Here is an 18650-nt window from a genome sequence, read left to right on the forward strand (position 1 = left end):
TTCATGCTTTCCAGATTCCTTTAGACTCTAGGCTGAGATTTTAAAGACGTCTAAAGGATTTGCACACCCAATTCCCTCTTCCTAAATCTCTTAGGAAGCTTTGGAAGTGTTAGCCCAGGAGATTTGGGTTCAATTCCTGTCTCTGCCACAGACATCTTGCAACTTTGGGGAAAGTCACTCTTCTCTGTGCATCAGTTCCCCATCTCCAAAACAGAGATAATGATATTTCCTGCCTTCCACCCTTTGTCAGTCTATTTACATCCTATTTAGGCTTGTATATAGTGCCTACCACAGCAGGGACCAATCTCAGTTGGGGCTTCTAGGGATTACTGCAATACAAATATATTTATTAATAAATAATACTTTGACTAAAACTATTTACTTGTATCAAGCTGTGCTCACCTGTTTGATGCCCAGTCCTTTCTCATGCATGTATCCCAGGTTAAACATGGCTTGGGCACTATGCTGTTGCTCTGATGCCAGTCGGTAGTGAATAAATGCAGTTTCATAATCAACATCGGTACCAAAGCCATAGAAATGGTAATCTCCAAGCTTAATTCTAGCAACAGTGTAACCTAATTAGAGGAAAGGCAGTACAAGTATAAGAGACGAGTGAGATATGCAAGGTGTTCCTCTAGTTTCATTTTAAGATGCACTGATGATTTCTAGAAAAGCATTTTGTTTCAATACGTCTTGTACATCATATCATTTGCTTTATTTTTCTTCTTGCACAATGAAAACAGAATCTTATTCCCAAGGTGTTCATAAGAGCATCACCAGCTGAACTGTCCCGCTTTCATGTAAGTGTTCAAAGTAATAAAATAATGAAGGGTTCCATATTCACAGAAGTATTAGCAAAATAACTGCAGTTTAAGATTGACTGAAGCCTCTGGGAAATCTATAAAATATGTTTGGGTGTCCTGCATAATGGTTTGGCTACTATTTTATTTGCTAATTTTTTATCTTACATATTTTTACCATACAATGTCGTATATATTGGCTAATTTAAAAATATACTCCCACCCCCGCCTGTTCAGAAAAGAGACACTTTTACAGTTTTAGCTTTTTCAAAAAATAATTGCCAAATGGATTGGTGTGTTAGTCTTTTTCATACATCAATTTTTCCACGTTTCCAATGTTTTGTTGGAGCCAACACTGTAGATCTGTGCCTCATGCCCAAAAACTTTTGGTATGTCTACAATATAAACGCTTCGGCAGCACAGGTGCAGCTACATTGCTGTACCACTGTAGCATAGACACTTCCTACAGCAACACAAGGGGTTTTTCCCTGGCTGTAGTAAATACACCTCTCCCAGAGCTGCTACCCAAGTCAATGGAATTCTTTCAACCTATCTGCATCTACTATGGCCTGAAGGATTCCTAGATGCCTTGTGCACTGCAAACTAAGATATCTCCATATACAGTGTAATTGTAGCTGTGTCAGTCCCAGGATATTGGAGAGACACGGTGGGTGAGGTAATATCTTTTACTGGAGATCGAAAGCTGGTCTCTCTCACCAACAGAAGTCGGTTCAATAAAAGATATTTACCTCACCCACCTTGTCTCTCTGATACCACTGAAATATACCTATCTCTGGGTTGAAGGGCACCAGGTAAGCGCTACAGAGCATACCTGATGTGGTGAGGAAAGTTTCCTAACCACACACAGGTAAACCTCTACTTTTCTGAAAGGAGCCATGGGACAGTCAGTGGCTACAGTGTGCAGAGCCTCAGTTTATAAGGATCCACTCCAGAGACCATCATCACAGTTAACTGCATGGCACTCTAGCTTAGAAGGATGAAAGGCTGAATCAAGCCTGTAGGGATTTAAATCTGGAATTCCAGCGAGCCTTCGTAATTCAGTGTCAGCGCTTAGAACTTTAAATTATGTCTTTCAAGGATCAGTTCAGAGACCGTTAAACCAACATATGCTTGGGAGGATGTGCCATCTGAAAGAATCTTAAATATTTGACTTTTTCCTTCTTACCCAGTCTCTCTGTAACAGCACCAGCACTTACTTTAATCTTGGCCAGTGGCCAGCGAAACAGCTTTCTGAAAAATAAATCTGTTCTTTGAGTCATAGGAAAACCTAACCCCCCAAGAGATGTGCCCCAAACCAGCGAGCTATTGCTTGCACTCAAATCAAGGACTATCAAACAGATTTGAGACAGACTACAAAAACTGTCTGATTATTGTCATAGTAATTATAAATCCTTCAAAGTAGTGATTTAGAAGGGAAATCACTGGGAGCAGTAGCCATGCTAGTAGGAAAGCCTATAATGCTGCAGTGCTGAAAGTCACTGAATCTCGTCTAATCCCCAGAACAATCAAGTAGTATGTGAGCCAATTCTCATATTGAAAACTGGATAAAGAGCAAGTCCTGGACAGATAGCAGAATACTTCAGTCAAGGAATGACCCAGAAAGTAACGGTCTGTCGATACTACACTTGTTTTATTGGAAAGGAGAGTGTAACCTACTTAGTAAAGTTAATATCCTATAGATAAGAAACTAGACCAGGTGCTCAAAGTGAAATTGTCATCATTGAATTGTGACTTACCTTGGGAGGCTGCTCTATTCCAATGCAGCAAGGCTTGGGGATAAGTCTCATTCTCTCCTACTATGCTGGCCTCTTCTGCAGGAAAAAAAGCAAGTAATTAAGTCAAGCAGGAACAGGGCACAGAACCCCCATACTGTCTTCCTGATTACGTGCATGTCAGTGTCCATGTTCACCATTTACAAAAACCTTTGGTGAGCTGGATTAAACGGCTTTGCCTCAAAGATCATGCGTCAGATTCTGACCTTTGGTTCTTTCTTCTCTGTGCTCCACTTGTGGTGCAAAGGGGACAGAATTTTGGGTGGTGTAAAGCTGGTGTAGCTACCTTTATGCCTCCCATTCTATACCCTTTTCTAGGTTCCCAAGTGGACCAAAAGTACAAAGGGGCAATCCACATATGGCGCAACATTCCCTAGATTTCTCTAGCTGGAGTAATTTAGAGCAGCCTGCTCTAAGTTACACGCATGGCCAGTTCAGTCCTTGGGGAACCTGGGCAGCGGCTAGCGCATCCTTCGGCCCACGCCGCTTCCCGCTGCCTCCATTGGCCTGGAATGGCAAACCACAGCCAGTGGGAACTAAAATCAACCAAACCTGCGGACGTGGCAGGTAAACAAACAGATCCGGCCCGCCAGGGAGCTTATCCTGGTGGGCCGTGTGCTAAAGGTTGCTGATCCCTGCAATAGTAGCACTATACCATTCCTTTGCAGAATGGCTTACAAGTTAGAAAACATATGACATAGTAAAATATAAAATTTATTTCTCTTGTAGACAATTTGTGCTGCAGATAACAGCTACTGTTACTCTAACGGGAGCTGGAATAGTTTGTGATACAGCCCAACATTTTTAGGAGCCAGATTTTCCAGCGTACTTAACACCTTTAATGAGGCCAGATTATCACAATTTTAGCTCCCATGTTGGCATCTAATACAGTGAACAGATTCTCCCCCCCCCACCCCAAGAGCTCAGCACTCAGCAACTCCCACTGTTTTCAATGGAAGCTGGGCAGATTTGAAAATCTGGCCTTAAAAAGCACAGTTTTTGAATACAGGAGTTGAACAATTTTAGTTATTTTAACTCGGGGTACAAGTTTCAAAAGCATGTAACCTCCAAGCATGGTTGAAGGGACAGGATCTAAGTAGTTAAGAAAAATTACCCACTGTGTGCAGTGCTAGAATCCATTTCAGAAATGTGTGGAAGTTTTAGGCTTTTATTGACACAGTTTCACACAAAAAGGGATGGCTGTGGAAGTGCTGCATGGGTTAAGAGATTAATATTCCATTTAAGATTCTTTCAATTCTAAAGTACTGGTTTCAAATTTGAAATATTATGCGGCAGCAATTGATACCCTAGTAAAATGAATTTGTGTCAGTCTAGTCCCCAATGGACATGTGATCACTTTTTAAGAGTGACACCACAAATGGCAGTCTCAGAGTCCATGGAAACTTGTCCTCTTACTCTTAGAGGTGATGTCTTCAGGATCAAGACTGAGACATACTGACAGAACAAGCTTCCAAAATACCCTGCCATTGTTGTATCCCTTTTGGCTATTGAAGCCATCACGGTGCTCAGTGTGGCACCTTTTAGCATCATTCAAAACAAAACTATGAAGTCTACTAGTAGTCAATAGGTTGACTTAGTTAGAAAGGTAATTACACAAAGCTCATAACAGTTGTATTTTTGAGATCCGCACAAAACTTAGTGCAGGAACCCAGCATTTTTCTGATAAATGTCTCGATTTTTTTTAAAAACCATGCATCACTCTACTTCTAATATGTTCTGATAACTCTGCTGTATTGCAACAGACTTTACTTTGGTCACCCATTTTTAGTAAAGCTTGATTTAAATTACTAAGCAGTTCTTTCAAGTCTAACAAAAGAGCTCAGCTGCCCAGCTAACTATCTGTCATTCTTTCTAGTCAAAAATAAGAGGGTAACAACTCTTCACTACGAAGAAAAGCACTAGGCCTCACTTTCCCACCCTCTCCTTCTGTAACACAGGTATGTCCGACTTCAAAATGTTCATTAACACTCAGACCAGAAAAATATTCTTACAGGGCAAGAGAAACAGAATCAATAACTTCTGGATATAGGAGGCAGTCAGAATGGGGGAGAATTCTTGCTGTCCAAGCAACCTTATTAGTTCAGACCAGCTATTTAATCCTAGGTATGCCTTGCTTGATGATGCATTGCATGTTAAATGGACAGTTACCACTAATCCACAGTGAGCTATTTTTTGACACAAGCTACCATAGCCTCTTACTCTGATCAAGTATGAAGGCAGCATTGCTCTGTGCCACTTCGTAGCCTTGTTCTGCCAATAGGAGATATTGAACCACAGCAGCATTTGAATCACCATCTTTATAGCTATTGTAGGCAGTCATGAGTCTCTCAGACCAGCGCCCTCGTTCACATACGTTCTTAAATAACTGTAGGGAAAAAAAGAACACACAATTATCAGAAGCTTCTTCAGAAGTTTATTGTTTAAAGGATATGAAGAGGTACATCTTAGATAGCCTTTGAAACAGTTTATTTAAATGGATAATAAGGGTTCTGGAAACAGGAAGAAACACAGAAGGACCTAAGTGGCTTAATAGTCTAATAGCACAACCTTAACAATGGAAGTACAGCAGGAATACAACAGCCTCAAAACAAACCAGTAAAACACTAGGTTTCTTCAAGTATAACTCTAGATCCAAAGGGCAGTCTCTGTTGTAGGAGGTCCATACCTCAGCCAGTGTGAAGAATAAGTGGCTAACCCAAGCAAAGTGAATACGTATCCCAGGCAAGACAGCACAAGGAAAAACAAGGTTACCAGTTTTCTTGTTTCTTTTATGAAAGAGCTGTTTAGTATTCAAAATTGTCTGTAATGCATATGTTTGTGCACAAGGCCCACACACTCCACAAAATCTGCGGCAGAATCCACATTACTTCAAAATCTCAGCTTTAAAAAAAAAAAAAAAAGTTTCTAGCTCTCCATTACAAAGATAATATTGAAGCCCTCCCCAGCTGGAGAACTCAAGTTTCAAAATAAATAGGGACTACTGTCTTGGTTGTATCATTTGCCTTCATATTAAAAATCCTCCCCGATTTTTTTTTCTTTCAATTTAAGGGAAGCTATTGCAACACTTCCAGATGCCATTGCAGAGAGTGCCACAGAATCTAGGAACCTTGCCATGGAATATATAGGTGCTTGTTCATTTATCAAGTTATACTGTGAAATAGGGTCTAAACTCAACAGAAAAAATTCAACACTAGTGGGGACTGGGGGAAGTGTACAATTCCACTGATTTCAACTGAGTTGCAGCCTACTTACAAAGTCAGTAACTTTCACTCAGTTTTACAAATTAGTAGAACTGGATGGGAAACCCTTTTCCTGTCCCAAGAACATTTAAGAATTTGAAAATTTTCCTGTCCTGTATGGGGGCAAAGTCAAAATCTTGAAGATTTTCATAAACAGTCTGGAAAAAAAAATTGGTTGGAATCAATTGAAACATTGTTTCAATTTTGACCTATTTTTTAATTATTTTAAAATTTCAAAATGAAACAAAAAAAACCTGGAATTTTTATTTCAGAAGCATCAAGACGTTTTTAATTTTTTTCAGAACAAAACCGACCGTTTCTTATGAACAGTTTTGTTTTGACAAATCAGCATTTTCCACAAAAATAATCTCATCAAAAACTCCTGACCAGCTCTACAAATTAGCCTGGGTTGTAAATTTATGAAGAGAGGTCCTCACCTCAACAGCAGTATGACAGGAGCGCATCACCCCGGTGCCAGTGGCATGCATCTGTGCCAGGTTATAGAAAGCCAGAATATGACCACCCTGGGAGGCCAAATTAAAATATTTCAAAGCCTGTTTATAGTCTCTCTTCACTCCAATGCCATCTACAAAGAAAGAAGCCACGCCAGAGGTCAACACTATTGAGAGATTGCAAATGAATACCCACAAATGCAGAATTGCAACCAAAATGAAGGATATAGTAGTTGTGTTTTTAATTTAAACAATTAAACAGTAGCTGAAGGCAATTTGTTAAGAAAAATGCCATCAGGTAAGGTCTAAGTATTCAGACTGAAGCAACATGAAGACTATTTTACTATATTTTGTGCTAGGTGGTCTAAATTCTTCTGATGAATATACAGTACTGACTCATATATGTTAAACACACTCCTATTGTCCCAGTGCCATCTAGTGAATACATAATGCAACAACATTCTGAAGCCACTTACTGTAATACATGGAGCCCAGCTGAAGCTGTCCATCTACCCATCCTTGTTCTGCAGCCTTCTGGAAATACTTTAATGCCAGTTCATAATTCTGCAGTAAGACAGGTTGAGTCATTATAGAGCCTAGCAAGGTGGCACACTAAGGAGATATATCCTCATCAATATGAGGATGGACTTGTATGCATGCATCTGTGCATCAAGAATGGATTATATAACCATAAATCTCTATAAAATATGTTTTTGTTGACAACAGGAGAATAAATACATTAATGCTTCTTGTCCAGCTATGTAGAAGAGTTACATATAAAACACAAAAGAAGAGTTCCGCTGAGTAAGACAACATGATGCAGCTGTGAAAAAAGCTATGATTTTTGGGGGGTGTATTAACAGGAGTGTTACATGTAAGAGACTATGTCCTGCTCTACCTTGCACTGGTGAGGCTTCAGCTGGAGCATGTGGCCAGTTCTGGGAGCCATATTTTAGGAAAGATGTGGACAAACTGGATAGAGTTCAGAGGAGAGCTACTAAAATGTTCAGAAAACCTGACCTATGAGGAAAGGTTAAAACAACTGGGCATGTTTAGTCCTGAGAAAAGAAGAGTGAGGGGGAAATTGATAATGGTCTTCAAATTGTTAGCGGCTGTTACGGAGAAGATGGGGATCAATTGTTCTCTATTTCAACTGAAGGCAGGACAAGAAGTATTCCGCTTAATCTAAATCTCCCTTGCTGCAGACTAAGTATTAGGAAAAACTTTCTAACTATAAGGGTAGTTCAGTTCTGGATTAGGCTTCCAAAGGAATTTTGGAATCCCTGTCACTGGAGGTTTCTAAGAACAGGCTAGATAGACAAACACCTGTTAGGGTGGACTAGGTATACTAGGGTCCTGCCTCAGTGCAGGGGACTGAACTAGATGACCCTCAGAGTCCATTCCAGCACTATGTTTCTATGATTTTTATGTACTCTTCAGAGTAGACTATTTTCTAGCACTTGTCTGCAAGTGTAGAAAATGGAGCTATTAATTCAGTCTTTTAGGACACCCAAGAAATCACTGAACTCTTTACAGGTTCTCCAACAAACCTCTGCTTCAAAAACCTATGCCAGTAGTTATAGGACAGGTATCCATAAAGTTTTGATACTACAACGGCAGATTGCAGTGCTATGCATAGACATAATTAGTTTGTTTAGCTACATGGAATGGACACGTTGTACCGTTTCAGGAGAAAACGGCTCTAGAACCTCTTAGCTGCACTATTTAGCTTTCAAATAGTTCAGCTCAACTACAGACACCTTGAATTTAGCTGTTTGAACACTTAGAGCTCCAGGAAGGTATATCTTGCACATGGAATCACTAGCAAGGCAAGTGATGCAAGCATTTGTCCCTGCAGATTTCCATAAAAATCTACATATAGACTTGCATGTCCTTGAACCAAGAAATAAAAAGGAATAGTTCAGAGCTACATCTAATTGCAAGACAAAATAAAGCTGGATTTTAAAAGCATTTTATAGTAGGTTTTGTATTTTAAGAATTATTTCAGTCCTGTGACTAGTAACATCTTTAATGGGCACTGGCTGTTCAAGTTATTTGAAAATATCAGGGTATTATGTTTCTCAGTACTGGAGTTTTACTTTCACGACTTATATCCATGGGATTTGAGCAACTAAAAATGGATTACCTATGAAGGAAAAAAATCAGCAAATAAGATTATTATACCTCTCTTTTACCAACCAGGTATTTTAGAAATTGACTGGTTTTTCCACAAGGTGATCAGGACTGAAAAGATACTATTCAGACTTACCACTGGAACTCCTCTTCCATACAGATAAGCCATTCCTAGCCCACTCTGTCCAACTGGATTACCCTGACAACAAAGAAAAAAAACACTTGAGGGGAAAAAAAAGGGGGGGGGGAGAGAAGAGACCTGGCTACAAGTTTTACCAAAGTCTTTAATATGTCCTTTAATATCCTCTAGGATAACTACTGTTGAAGATTAACAGATTTTCATACACTCTTTAAAATGCCACTGTCCCTATTTAAGACCTATGGTGCTAGTCTCTCCTTGATGCCTATTGTGCTACCCTTATTCTGTTACCACTCCATTAATTTCAGTAGAAAACTAGGATGTACCCAACACCTGAAGTGAGAACCTATGCTGTGACTCTCAGAGAAACAGCACAGAACTTGCAGGCCCCAAGGGGAGGTGGCCCTAAGTTAGCTTTCAGCCACATGTGTGCTCCTGAGTCTGGGCTGTTCCAAGCGCTGGAGGGACCCGTGGTGTAGCAAATAGCTTTGGGGCCCTAAATTATGACAACCTCTCTGGAATGGTCAATTTATGGCCTCCCGCACTGCCTAGAATCTCTACCGCACTGTGTGCTATGGCTCTGCCCCTGACATCCACCTCCATATACCAGGGCTTGTGAGTGTTCCTCTGAAGGCAGCTTTATACAGCTGTGTTCCACAGTGCATGCACTGGGGGGAATCTCCCCCAACCAGGGCTGTTAGGATCCTGTTACGCTGAGTAAAAAAGTGCTGGAGTGGTATAAAAGGTCTGAAAAGGGGGTGAGAATCTCACTTCAGGTATCTAGACAAATTCAAGCAGTAATCAAGTTGCTAATCTTAGTTGTTATCTTGCAGGGCATGGAAGAGCACGAAAAGTACTAGCACTTCATCCCAAAACCCAAAGAACTTCACTCTCACCACATTTTATACATGCACCATATTTCTTTCCCGGAAGGCTACTTCTGCCTCAAGCTAATCTTTCCATAAAATAAAAATTTTAAATGCTCAAGCTTCTTTTGTATTTAAAACTTAATGAAATAATCTGATCATATTATCAAAATAAATGAAAGCATATGGTGCATGGACAAGAGAAACAAACTGCAGCCCATGGTAGAACACAGTGTCAGTTTAATTTACAGCTTTGCTATACAACCATTTAGGAGAGTAAGTGAACACACACACACACACACACACTGCAGGGGAAATTTAGAGATGGGATTTAAACATCTAAACCAGAAGCAATAGTTGCAGGTCATAAAAAAATTGTTGCACCTGTTGCATTGAGCAGACTCCATGAAGCACTGTGGTCAGGAACTTAATTTTAGGTCTTATGAAATAGTCTATGTTTGTAAAGTACTTTACATATGAATTTTTAGCTATTTAAGTTACAAAAAATGAAGTCAAAGGGAGACTTTTGTGAACAATCATGATCTACCTTTCAGCAGATATGGCCTTTATATTTTTTAAATTGAGTTTAAAAACAAAACAACAAACACACACACACAAACCCACACCACCAAAAACATACCATATCAGCAGCTTTCTTGAAATACTGAAGAGCAGTCTCATTGCTCTGGGGTATGATATCACTTCCTTCCGAATACATCTAGGAGACAAAAGCAGAACTAACAGTTAATTAATTAAGGGGCATAGTTTAGTTTTAGGTAGGAGAAGTGAAGAACCTCGACTAACTTTCCATGTGGAATGCATGTCCATATCTTTTATTGGCTGTCATTGAAAATATACAAAAAATTTCTATTTAGTGCAAATTTCAACATGTATAGATAAGAAAAGATGCGGTTTTAGACTAAAAGCTAAATAGTGGTCCTTTAAAAATACAAGAAAAAACACATCTATGAAAAGAAATTGCTCTTTAACCAATTAGATGATGTTGATTAGGAGGCTTTGTTATCGGAAACTATTGTATTTCATCAAAAGGCATTCTGGAAAAAAGTTGAGCTACCATATTTCTCCATTAACAGTAGTGTATATCATACACACATAGATCGAATATGCTGGAAAGGCTTAGGAGTGAATAACGCAGAGCTAAAACTCTTGTATTACTAAAACAATGATTATTGTGAAGTTTTACACCTTCCTGTAAAGCATTAGGACTTGAAGAGCTGTGTAGCTCAAAAGTGTCTCTCTTTCACCAACAGAAGTTGGTCCAATAAGAGATTACCTCTCCCTCCTTGTCTCTCTAAAGAGGCTTTGTTTTAAAATGAATGCCTATTGAGGAGCTTAAGTCTTTAATTAGACAACTAAATAATCATCCTGATTTTCAAAAGGTGGAGAATACCCAGCAACCCTCAATGAAACAGTCATCCACATTTGCATGCGCTGGAAATACTTGCGTCTTACCTTTCCTAGAAAGGCCATGGCATGCGAGTTACCAGCATTAGCTGCTTGGTTGAAGTATTCAAACGCTCTCTGTAAGAAAGAGTCCAAAAGTATTGTAGTCAATAAAAACATTTCCTCTCCATAAACAAATAGTGTTTGTAGATTCTATATTACACTCCCCTGGTAACAGGTATATTACTAAATATTGCTTGTGATGTACAGTAAAAGGTTCCAACATAAAGATGAACATCCCTTGGCATGCCATGAGTTAGCAAGAGGGGTCAAAAATAATGCCATTAATTTCAATTTACAAAACAGCTTCATATTAACCTGTTTCAGAAGATGAATTCTCTAGGCATTTGCATAAGTTAAATCCACTCTAGAATTACAGCTCTTTTTCCATAATCCATTTTGAGAGCACTGCCTCCAGGTGCATTTTTTTTCTCCGCCATAGAAAAAGCTACACACAATGTCTGAGGACAACCTGCCATGCATGAAACCTGTCTGGTCTTTCTCTATCTCCAGTATGGCTCTCTCTTTTTATGCACAGAATGGCCAAAATTCTGACCAAGATTTTAACACTAAGTTGAGCGTCACTATTGTGAAATAGGAGCTGTTTAATTAGACAGTTTGCCCAAGTTCACTGAATGATTAAATATACATAATAGGAGGTTCCCCCACATAATTTGCATACCTAGACCAGCAGCCACTCTGGGCCTGGCACACTCCCAAAATTCAGGGAGGCGATGCCTCATTTTTCCAGTTGTGAGCAGTCTATGCAGCTGAGCCCTACTAGCCTAGCCTAACTCATCCCAAAAAACTTAACTGCAGGGACATGTGTGTCCATAGGACATTTTCCAGTCTGGGTAGATATTTAGATCTGATTTTGTACTATTCTGAGCTGAATACCCAGGATTGTTTGATGTCAATAGGGAAAGCTCATTTAAATCGGCTAAATTTAAAGTTCAGTTTGACCAGAACTAGCTGCTGGCTCTAAGAGGCCTCCTTGGTTATAAATTCTTGATTGATACTTGAGGGGCGAGTGGGAACACTATCACTCTGGCAGTCACAAAACTCCATGTTAGGTATTTCAAATTGCCTCCATCTTCAGTGCAGACTCTGTGGCTGTGCCCAGTCTGAACGATACATATGGATAAAAAACAATGCTGAACAAAAGGATGTTTTTGTTTGTTTTCAGTTGATTTATAGACAAATGCAGAGTTCATTCACTCTCTTATTGGGAATTAATCTGGAATAATCACCTTCATGACATGCCCACTCCGAGTCTTATGGGTTACACAAGCTCTTCATTTACCATCACATAAGCTTTTTAAAAATTCTGCCTGCCTTTGCAGCAAATCAATTTCTTCCTATTGCATAAGCTAACCCAGCAATGAGCTAGGAATTGTGAACACCTGGCAGTACTGAAAGCCACACATCCATTTGCTGCTTATTCAGCCATGAAAGAGTATATTTATTGTTTAGCAACAATTCTTGTAAACAACAAGGGCCAGATTCTAATTTCAAATGTATGCATCAGCAGACCACGAAAAGCCTCTTCTGCATGCAAAAGCTCAGTCACCAAGATATGCAATGAAGTCTGTTGTCTCTTATGTACAGGAATCTTGCGCCATGTATTTTTGACTTCATCTCCAATGTCTTCAACTAATGTGGGGGCAGGGAGAGAATCTGGTCCTTCTACCAATCAAAATAGTGCATACAACTAGCTAAGAAAGCCAGTCACAACTGCTGTATCAACCCAACATTTAGACAACAGTTTTAGTTTTTCAGGAGGACTAGACAATTTACTCTCTTGTAAATCATTATATTTATCAGTAAAGGCCAACAATGATGTAAAATGGATACCTGATGATTTTGCTCCACTCCTCTTCCTCCATGTAAATGTAACTGCCCAAGGCCAACCTGAAAAATGAAAATGAAAACTTAATGCATTGTGTGTCCCTGTATACAGAAGCTTTATACACAAGCAATACAATTACAAATTGAATAAATTAATCACATGCTCAGCAAACAACATACCAAATTATTTATTAGCGATAAAGATGAAAGGAAATAAGCCTGAAAACAAAATTATTCTGCTTTAGTAGCCACCACAGTTTGAGGCAAAAGGCTAAAGCAAATGAGTTAGCTCCTCCAGGTTTAAGATCCTTGTTACGATATAAAAAAAAAGATTGAACATCTTTGAATTTGTTACCTTAGTTTTAAAAAATCATATCCTCTCAATCCTTTATTTGTTATGGTCAGTTATCTCTCAGTTCTTTCTGATTCCTTCTGTTAATGTGGATTAAATGTAGTGGAAGGAAGTCATGTTTACACTTTGCAGACAGCAAAATCCTCTACCCAGAAAATAGATACAATGTGGGCAGTGGCAGGCCACGCTTCCTCCACCTGGCCCTATCAGTGTGCCCCAAACCTGATCTGGAAAGGCTACTTTATTTTCAATGGCCTCTCTGCTGAGATTGTTAACAAAGGAGCCAATTAATGACAGTTGTGATGTGGACACTTGTCCACTGGTAACTTGACTGAAAACAATTAGTTTTACATGCAATGGATTATTTGCCATCAGTGATAACACAGCAGTATAAGGAATCGAGTATTTCCATATATTTACAAGAATTAACTAGGCATCTCAGATAACACTGCAAGATCACTGCTGGCAAACACTTACTTTAAATGAAGACTACTCTACATTTCTTCATGACAGCTTTTGAACTCCACCAAAGACCCGGTGGCTTCTACTTAACTGTGTCACTGCTTGTGACCCATCTGCAACTCCCTTTTGGCCATACATGGTTGGTATGTTGTTAGTCCAAAGGCCACTCCAGTGTGCCATGTTTATTCCTTAGGGTGAACATTTCTAATGTAGCATTAGTGCTACTTAGAATTCTATTGGGTTCTACTAAACAGAGGCAGAAAACAGCAACAAAGGGGGATGGAGAACATTCATGGTTGCACACGACAGTTCTTCTAGTTAAATCTAGCCCTCTTACAGCCACAGACAAGATACCTAACTATGGTCATATTGGTCTCTCCAAGACCCTCAGCAGTCCTCTGCCCTGAAGGCCCTGCACTGTGACAGTCCTTCTGGCCAAGGCTCCCTCCAGAACAGCCAATTCTGCTCTTAAACTGGCCAGAGGAGTTGGAGTGTTGCAAAGCTCTCTCATCCTCAGGGTGTGAGGAAAGCAACCATTAGAATGTTGATCAAAAGAGGAATTTTATTTTCCAAGCACCCCCCCACCCCCCAAAAAAATTGTGTTCGTCAATTTTTATTGGTGGAATTTTTAAGTTTGAAAACCAAGAATGTTTTGGTTTGTCAACAAATACCTGAAAATTTTAACAAAACAAAAATATAATCAGAAAGCTATTTTCCATCAAAAGATGTTTCAGTGAAAAATTTCTCATCAGTTCTAGTAACCATGTTGGTCTGGGAGCAAGAGAAGAAACTGGATTATTGAAAGCTTCACGCATTTGCAACTGCTCCAACAGCCTCTGGAAGAGTCCCACCCCACTGTGTCACACTGATCATACCTGTGCTTGTACATCTCCTTTCTCTGCTAGAAACTGATAATACTGAATCAAATCTTCCTCCAGCATCCCACTGGCCATTCCTGGATTTTCCACTTCATCTGCCAAGCGAATTCTCTGCACAACTGTGCCACCTGTCAGAGATATATCGCTAGCCACTGATGACAAGAAGATGAGAAGAACAAGGAAAGCAACATGAAGTTAACATACTAAGACATATAAAGTAAGCCATTTGCAGACAACTTTCAACTGAAAGCTACATTTTTGGCACACCACCAAAAAGACTGGTTTTGTCGAAATCAAACATTCACTCAGATCCCATAAACTGGGCATATGGGCCGTTATATTAGAGTAAGTACTTCTCAAGAACAAACTAGTTATGCTATGATTTTGAGTATTGTAGGCATGTGATAAAGGGGAGTAGACAGTTTTGGTTGTGACTCTGCCGTACATGGATGGTGCACAGTGCAAGACAGGTTAGGTTCCACAACCAACATTAACTCTGAAATTCCAGAATTCAAAGGATGTTTTTGAAATAAATACAAAAACCTATTACGTTTTTCTAGAAAAATCAGTTAATTTATAAGATTAATTCTGCCTGGGAATATCAATTTGAAGTACTTTGGTATCCTTCAGAATTAAAACTTTAAATTTAAATTTAAAGTTTACACATGGAAAAAGTTATCATAAATTGATCTACAATATCTGTAAGAGCTAACCTACCAGTGTGTTCAACTAATGGAAGTATAAGAATATAAAATTCTAAATATTTTGAAGTATGCCCAGACAAATATTGTAGGTAATTCTAGATTTGCTCCTTCATTAATATGAATTTTTTTTTTTTTTTACCATGATTAGCCACAAGTCGATAGTGAGTGAGAGCAGATTCACAACTCTGAAGGACTCCTATCCCACCCCAGTACCGGTAACCCTGCAAAGATAGAAAAGCAAGGAACCATCAGTTGTTATACAGCCACTTATTGGACATTTATGCAGTTAAATAGCTGGATGCACTCATGCGACTTTCATCAACTTTTCACAGCAGAAGAAATGCTTAAGATTAGACATACTGTTAAATACAAGGTCAGAAGGATTTTTCGGATGTCAGCCAGTTAGTCCTAACACAAATGAATAGGGCCCTACCAAATTCATGGTCCATTTTGGTCAATTTCATGGTCATAGGATTTTAAAAATCGTAAATTTCATGATTTCACCTATTTAAATCTGATGCTGTAATTGTAGGGGTCCTGACCCAAAAAGGAGCTCTGTCTGTCTGTCTGTGTCTGTGTGTGTGTGTCGCAAGGTTATTGTAGGGGGGTTGTGGTACTGCCTTCAGAGCTGGGAAGCTGGAGAGAAGCGGTTGCTGGCTGGGAGCCCAGCTCTGAAGGCAGAGCTGCCTCCAGCAGTGGAACAGAAGAAAGGATGGCATATGATATGATATTGCCACCCTTACTTCTGCACTCCTGCCTGCAGAGCTGGGACATCAGTCAGCAGCTGCCACTCTCTAGCCCCCTAGGTCTGAAGGCAGCGCAGAAGTAAGGGTGGCAATACCACAACCCCCCTAAAATAACCTTGTGACCCATCTGCAACTCCCTTTTGGTCAGGCCCCCCAATTTGAGAAATGCTGGTCTCCCCCATGAAATCTGTATAGTACAAGGTAAAAAGTACACAGAAGACAAGTTTTCATGGGGGGAGACCAGATTTCACAGTCCATGATGCATTTTTCATGGCTGTGAATTTGGTAGGGCCCTACAAATGAATGCAAGTGTAGCCAATGAGCCTTGTGTTTTAAATCACACAAAACTACTAAACAGATGTTCATGCCTCAAGAGCAACAATTTAACACATTCTGTTTAAAGGCTTTGCATCTTATATGCCATATTCTATTTGTGTGTTTTATATGTGCAGCTGGAGAAAAACAAGATCTTGCTTTGGTTTTTAAGGGCTTGAGTCTCCTCTCATTTATAACTCTGGAGTAACTCCATTGAAATCCCTGGAGATAAATAAGGATAAAAACAGTTGTGAAAGGAGACTCGAGCCCTAAGGATTAGTTTCCATCTTCTGTGGAAGGTTTCTGTATTAAAAAGCAATGGAATGCGTGGGCAAGAAGAAGCACTTTAAACACTAGAGCATGTGTGTACAAACTGAGCACCTACACTTTTAGGTGTTTAGAATATAAGACATTCATGATCTTAATAATTAAGATATAAAATTAGATAAAAAAGGAGCATTTCTATTAACTTTAGTTCTGTGAATTAGCTATGAAATCTCACTTACTAAAATCATGTGTGCTATCAGATTTCCTCCGAGAGCTCCAAAAGTGTAATAAACCAGGGCCTAAAATAAGAAAAGAAGATATTTAATCATTTGCATCTGAAGTGAAATAAAAGCAAAAGTGAAGATTTGACAGAGTTACCTTAGCTTGACTGGAATTGACACCAAGGCCAGATGCATAGAGAAATCCAAGAGCCTGAAATTAAAAATACAAGCCAATGAATGTTTGGAAGTTTTAGGATTAGGTTTGTAGACTAGGAACAAAAAAAGGTAAATGTTTAAAGTGACAAGAAAAAGGACTTGTCACAGTTTAGAACCTATACTGCTATGAAGTTGCAGTGACCTGGAAAACACAACAGGTACTTGAGTGCATATAAGCAGACCAAAAAAATCCACTTTATTTGGGTAACACCCATGTCTAACTCAGTTGCAACAGGTTTTATTTTTAAATATAAAGTAGATGATTTCTCCAAGGTCAAGTAGGCTACCATGGATTTCTCTTATGTTCTAGAAGAGGCAGTGCTGTGTAGTATCCACTGGCGCGTAGAGCTGCAAGCCAAAGACTCTAGAGATCTAATAATGACTGACAAACTTGCTGAGTTGCCTTAGGCAAGCACCTTAACCTATGCCTCAGTTTCCTCATTAGTAAACTAGAAATAATTTCTCTCTCCCATGGAGTGTTTTGCGAGGATTAGTTAATTTTCAATGCTGTATACAAAAAATTAAGTTCTACACAGAGAAGGAGCTGCTGGCAGGGTGTTCTCCAAAAGGGCTCTGGGACTGTGGAAATTTCTCCCCACGTTGGTTCAAAATAGCTCAGAGCTGATGGATTTTCAGATATGCTGCAAAATCTATTTGACATAAATCTGGCCGGGGCAGAGTTTGAGTGTATATCCCGGGGGCAGGTGTGTTGCTTTAATTTACTGGCTGGCTGAGCTAATTCATTATTTGTATATGATCAGTTTTGCTGCTGGGTAATAATCATTTGCGATTGTAAAATTAGTTAGGACATCTAAAACCTTCTGAAGAAAAAACAAAAATAAGTATTGCTCTAGCTCTGCCACCTGGTACAGCTGTGTGGGCCAGCAGAAGGAGAACACAGAAGATATATTTGTGTGTGACACTGTAAGAGCTAACTTCCACAGTTTGACATGTTAGGATAATCAAGAGACTTCACCTACAGCAAACAGTTAATACAATTCCACCAAAACCAGAAGTCTATTGTAGCCACACCAGCTGATCAGTTATTGGTGATGGCTGCATACAGTATTTCAGAAGTAGCAAAGCTACGGGCGAATCATGCATCAGTCTTGATCTGGACCTCATTGCCTGAAATTGTGGAGACAGGATCTCAGAGCGTTTGTCTATAGTACTGTTTTTAACTAGAGTTAATTGATAGCCAACAGGTTTATAAATACTAATCTACAGATATCTGTAACCACAATCAAACGTGTGTCCTGGAATGAAGACTAATATGTAATTCCACTTAAAAACCTCTAGTGTAGATGTATGGTAGTGATGGTACTGCAGTATGAATACTAGCTCTCTCCCTCAAGAATCCCTCCTTGTTGTAGACAGTCTTTAGAAACGGAAAAAAAAAAAAAATACAAGTATTCCTGCTGATATTTCCAGTACTTAGCAGCCCTGCACCGTAAGAGTCACTGAAAAAGTTCTATTGCCTGTAATTTGCTCTCAAGATATTCAGAGCTGCTAAACACATTGATAACAAATTCAGTGAGCCTGACTGCTAGCTCTGAAAAACCTATTGTGTTTGTGCCAGGGCTGGGGAGTAAGGGAAGGGGAACAATACTAATTTAGACAACCGGTTCAAACAATAGTTGTACCCTTTAGACAAGTTACAAACAAACTGCAGTGCTGCTAACAAGCCTTTGAATCACCTCCATTTGTATGATGGAGCATAAAATTCGTTCTCTT

The 18650-nt window shown here is 39.4% G+C and overlaps 1 protein-coding gene across 1 annotated transcript in view; it reads right to left on the minus strand.

The window, feature by feature from the left end:
* The window catches only part of SEL1L (SEL1L adaptor subunit of ERAD E3 ubiquitin ligase), a 56086-nt gene that overhangs the window by 7095 nt on the left and 30341 nt on the right, over positions 1 to 18650 (minus strand). Inside the window, exons 7-19 of the mRNA XM_038405894.2 lie at positions 16858 to 16911; positions 16719 to 16778; positions 15291 to 15372; positions 14445 to 14599; positions 12762 to 12818; positions 10917 to 10985; positions 10084 to 10161; positions 8575 to 8637; positions 6782 to 6869; positions 6291 to 6439; positions 4814 to 4979; positions 2558 to 2632; positions 403 to 575 (exon numbers count right to left, since the gene is read on the minus strand). Coding sequence (XP_038261822.1) covers positions 403 to 575; positions 2558 to 2632; positions 4814 to 4979; positions 6291 to 6439; positions 6782 to 6869; positions 8575 to 8637; positions 10084 to 10161; positions 10917 to 10985; positions 12762 to 12818; positions 14445 to 14599; positions 15291 to 15372; positions 16719 to 16778; positions 16858 to 16911 — 1269 coding nt within the window. The remainder of the gene's footprint in view (positions 1 to 402; positions 576 to 2557; positions 2633 to 4813; positions 4980 to 6290; positions 6440 to 6781; positions 6870 to 8574; positions 8638 to 10083; positions 10162 to 10916; positions 10986 to 12761; positions 12819 to 14444; positions 14600 to 15290; positions 15373 to 16718; positions 16779 to 16857; positions 16912 to 18650) is intronic.

The sequence above is a fragment of the Dermochelys coriacea genome, chromosome 6, assembly GCF_009764565.3.
Source record: "Dermochelys coriacea isolate rDerCor1 chromosome 6, rDerCor1.pri.v4, whole genome shotgun sequence".
Lineage (NCBI taxonomy): Eukaryota > Metazoa > Chordata > Testudines > Dermochelyidae > Dermochelys > Dermochelys coriacea.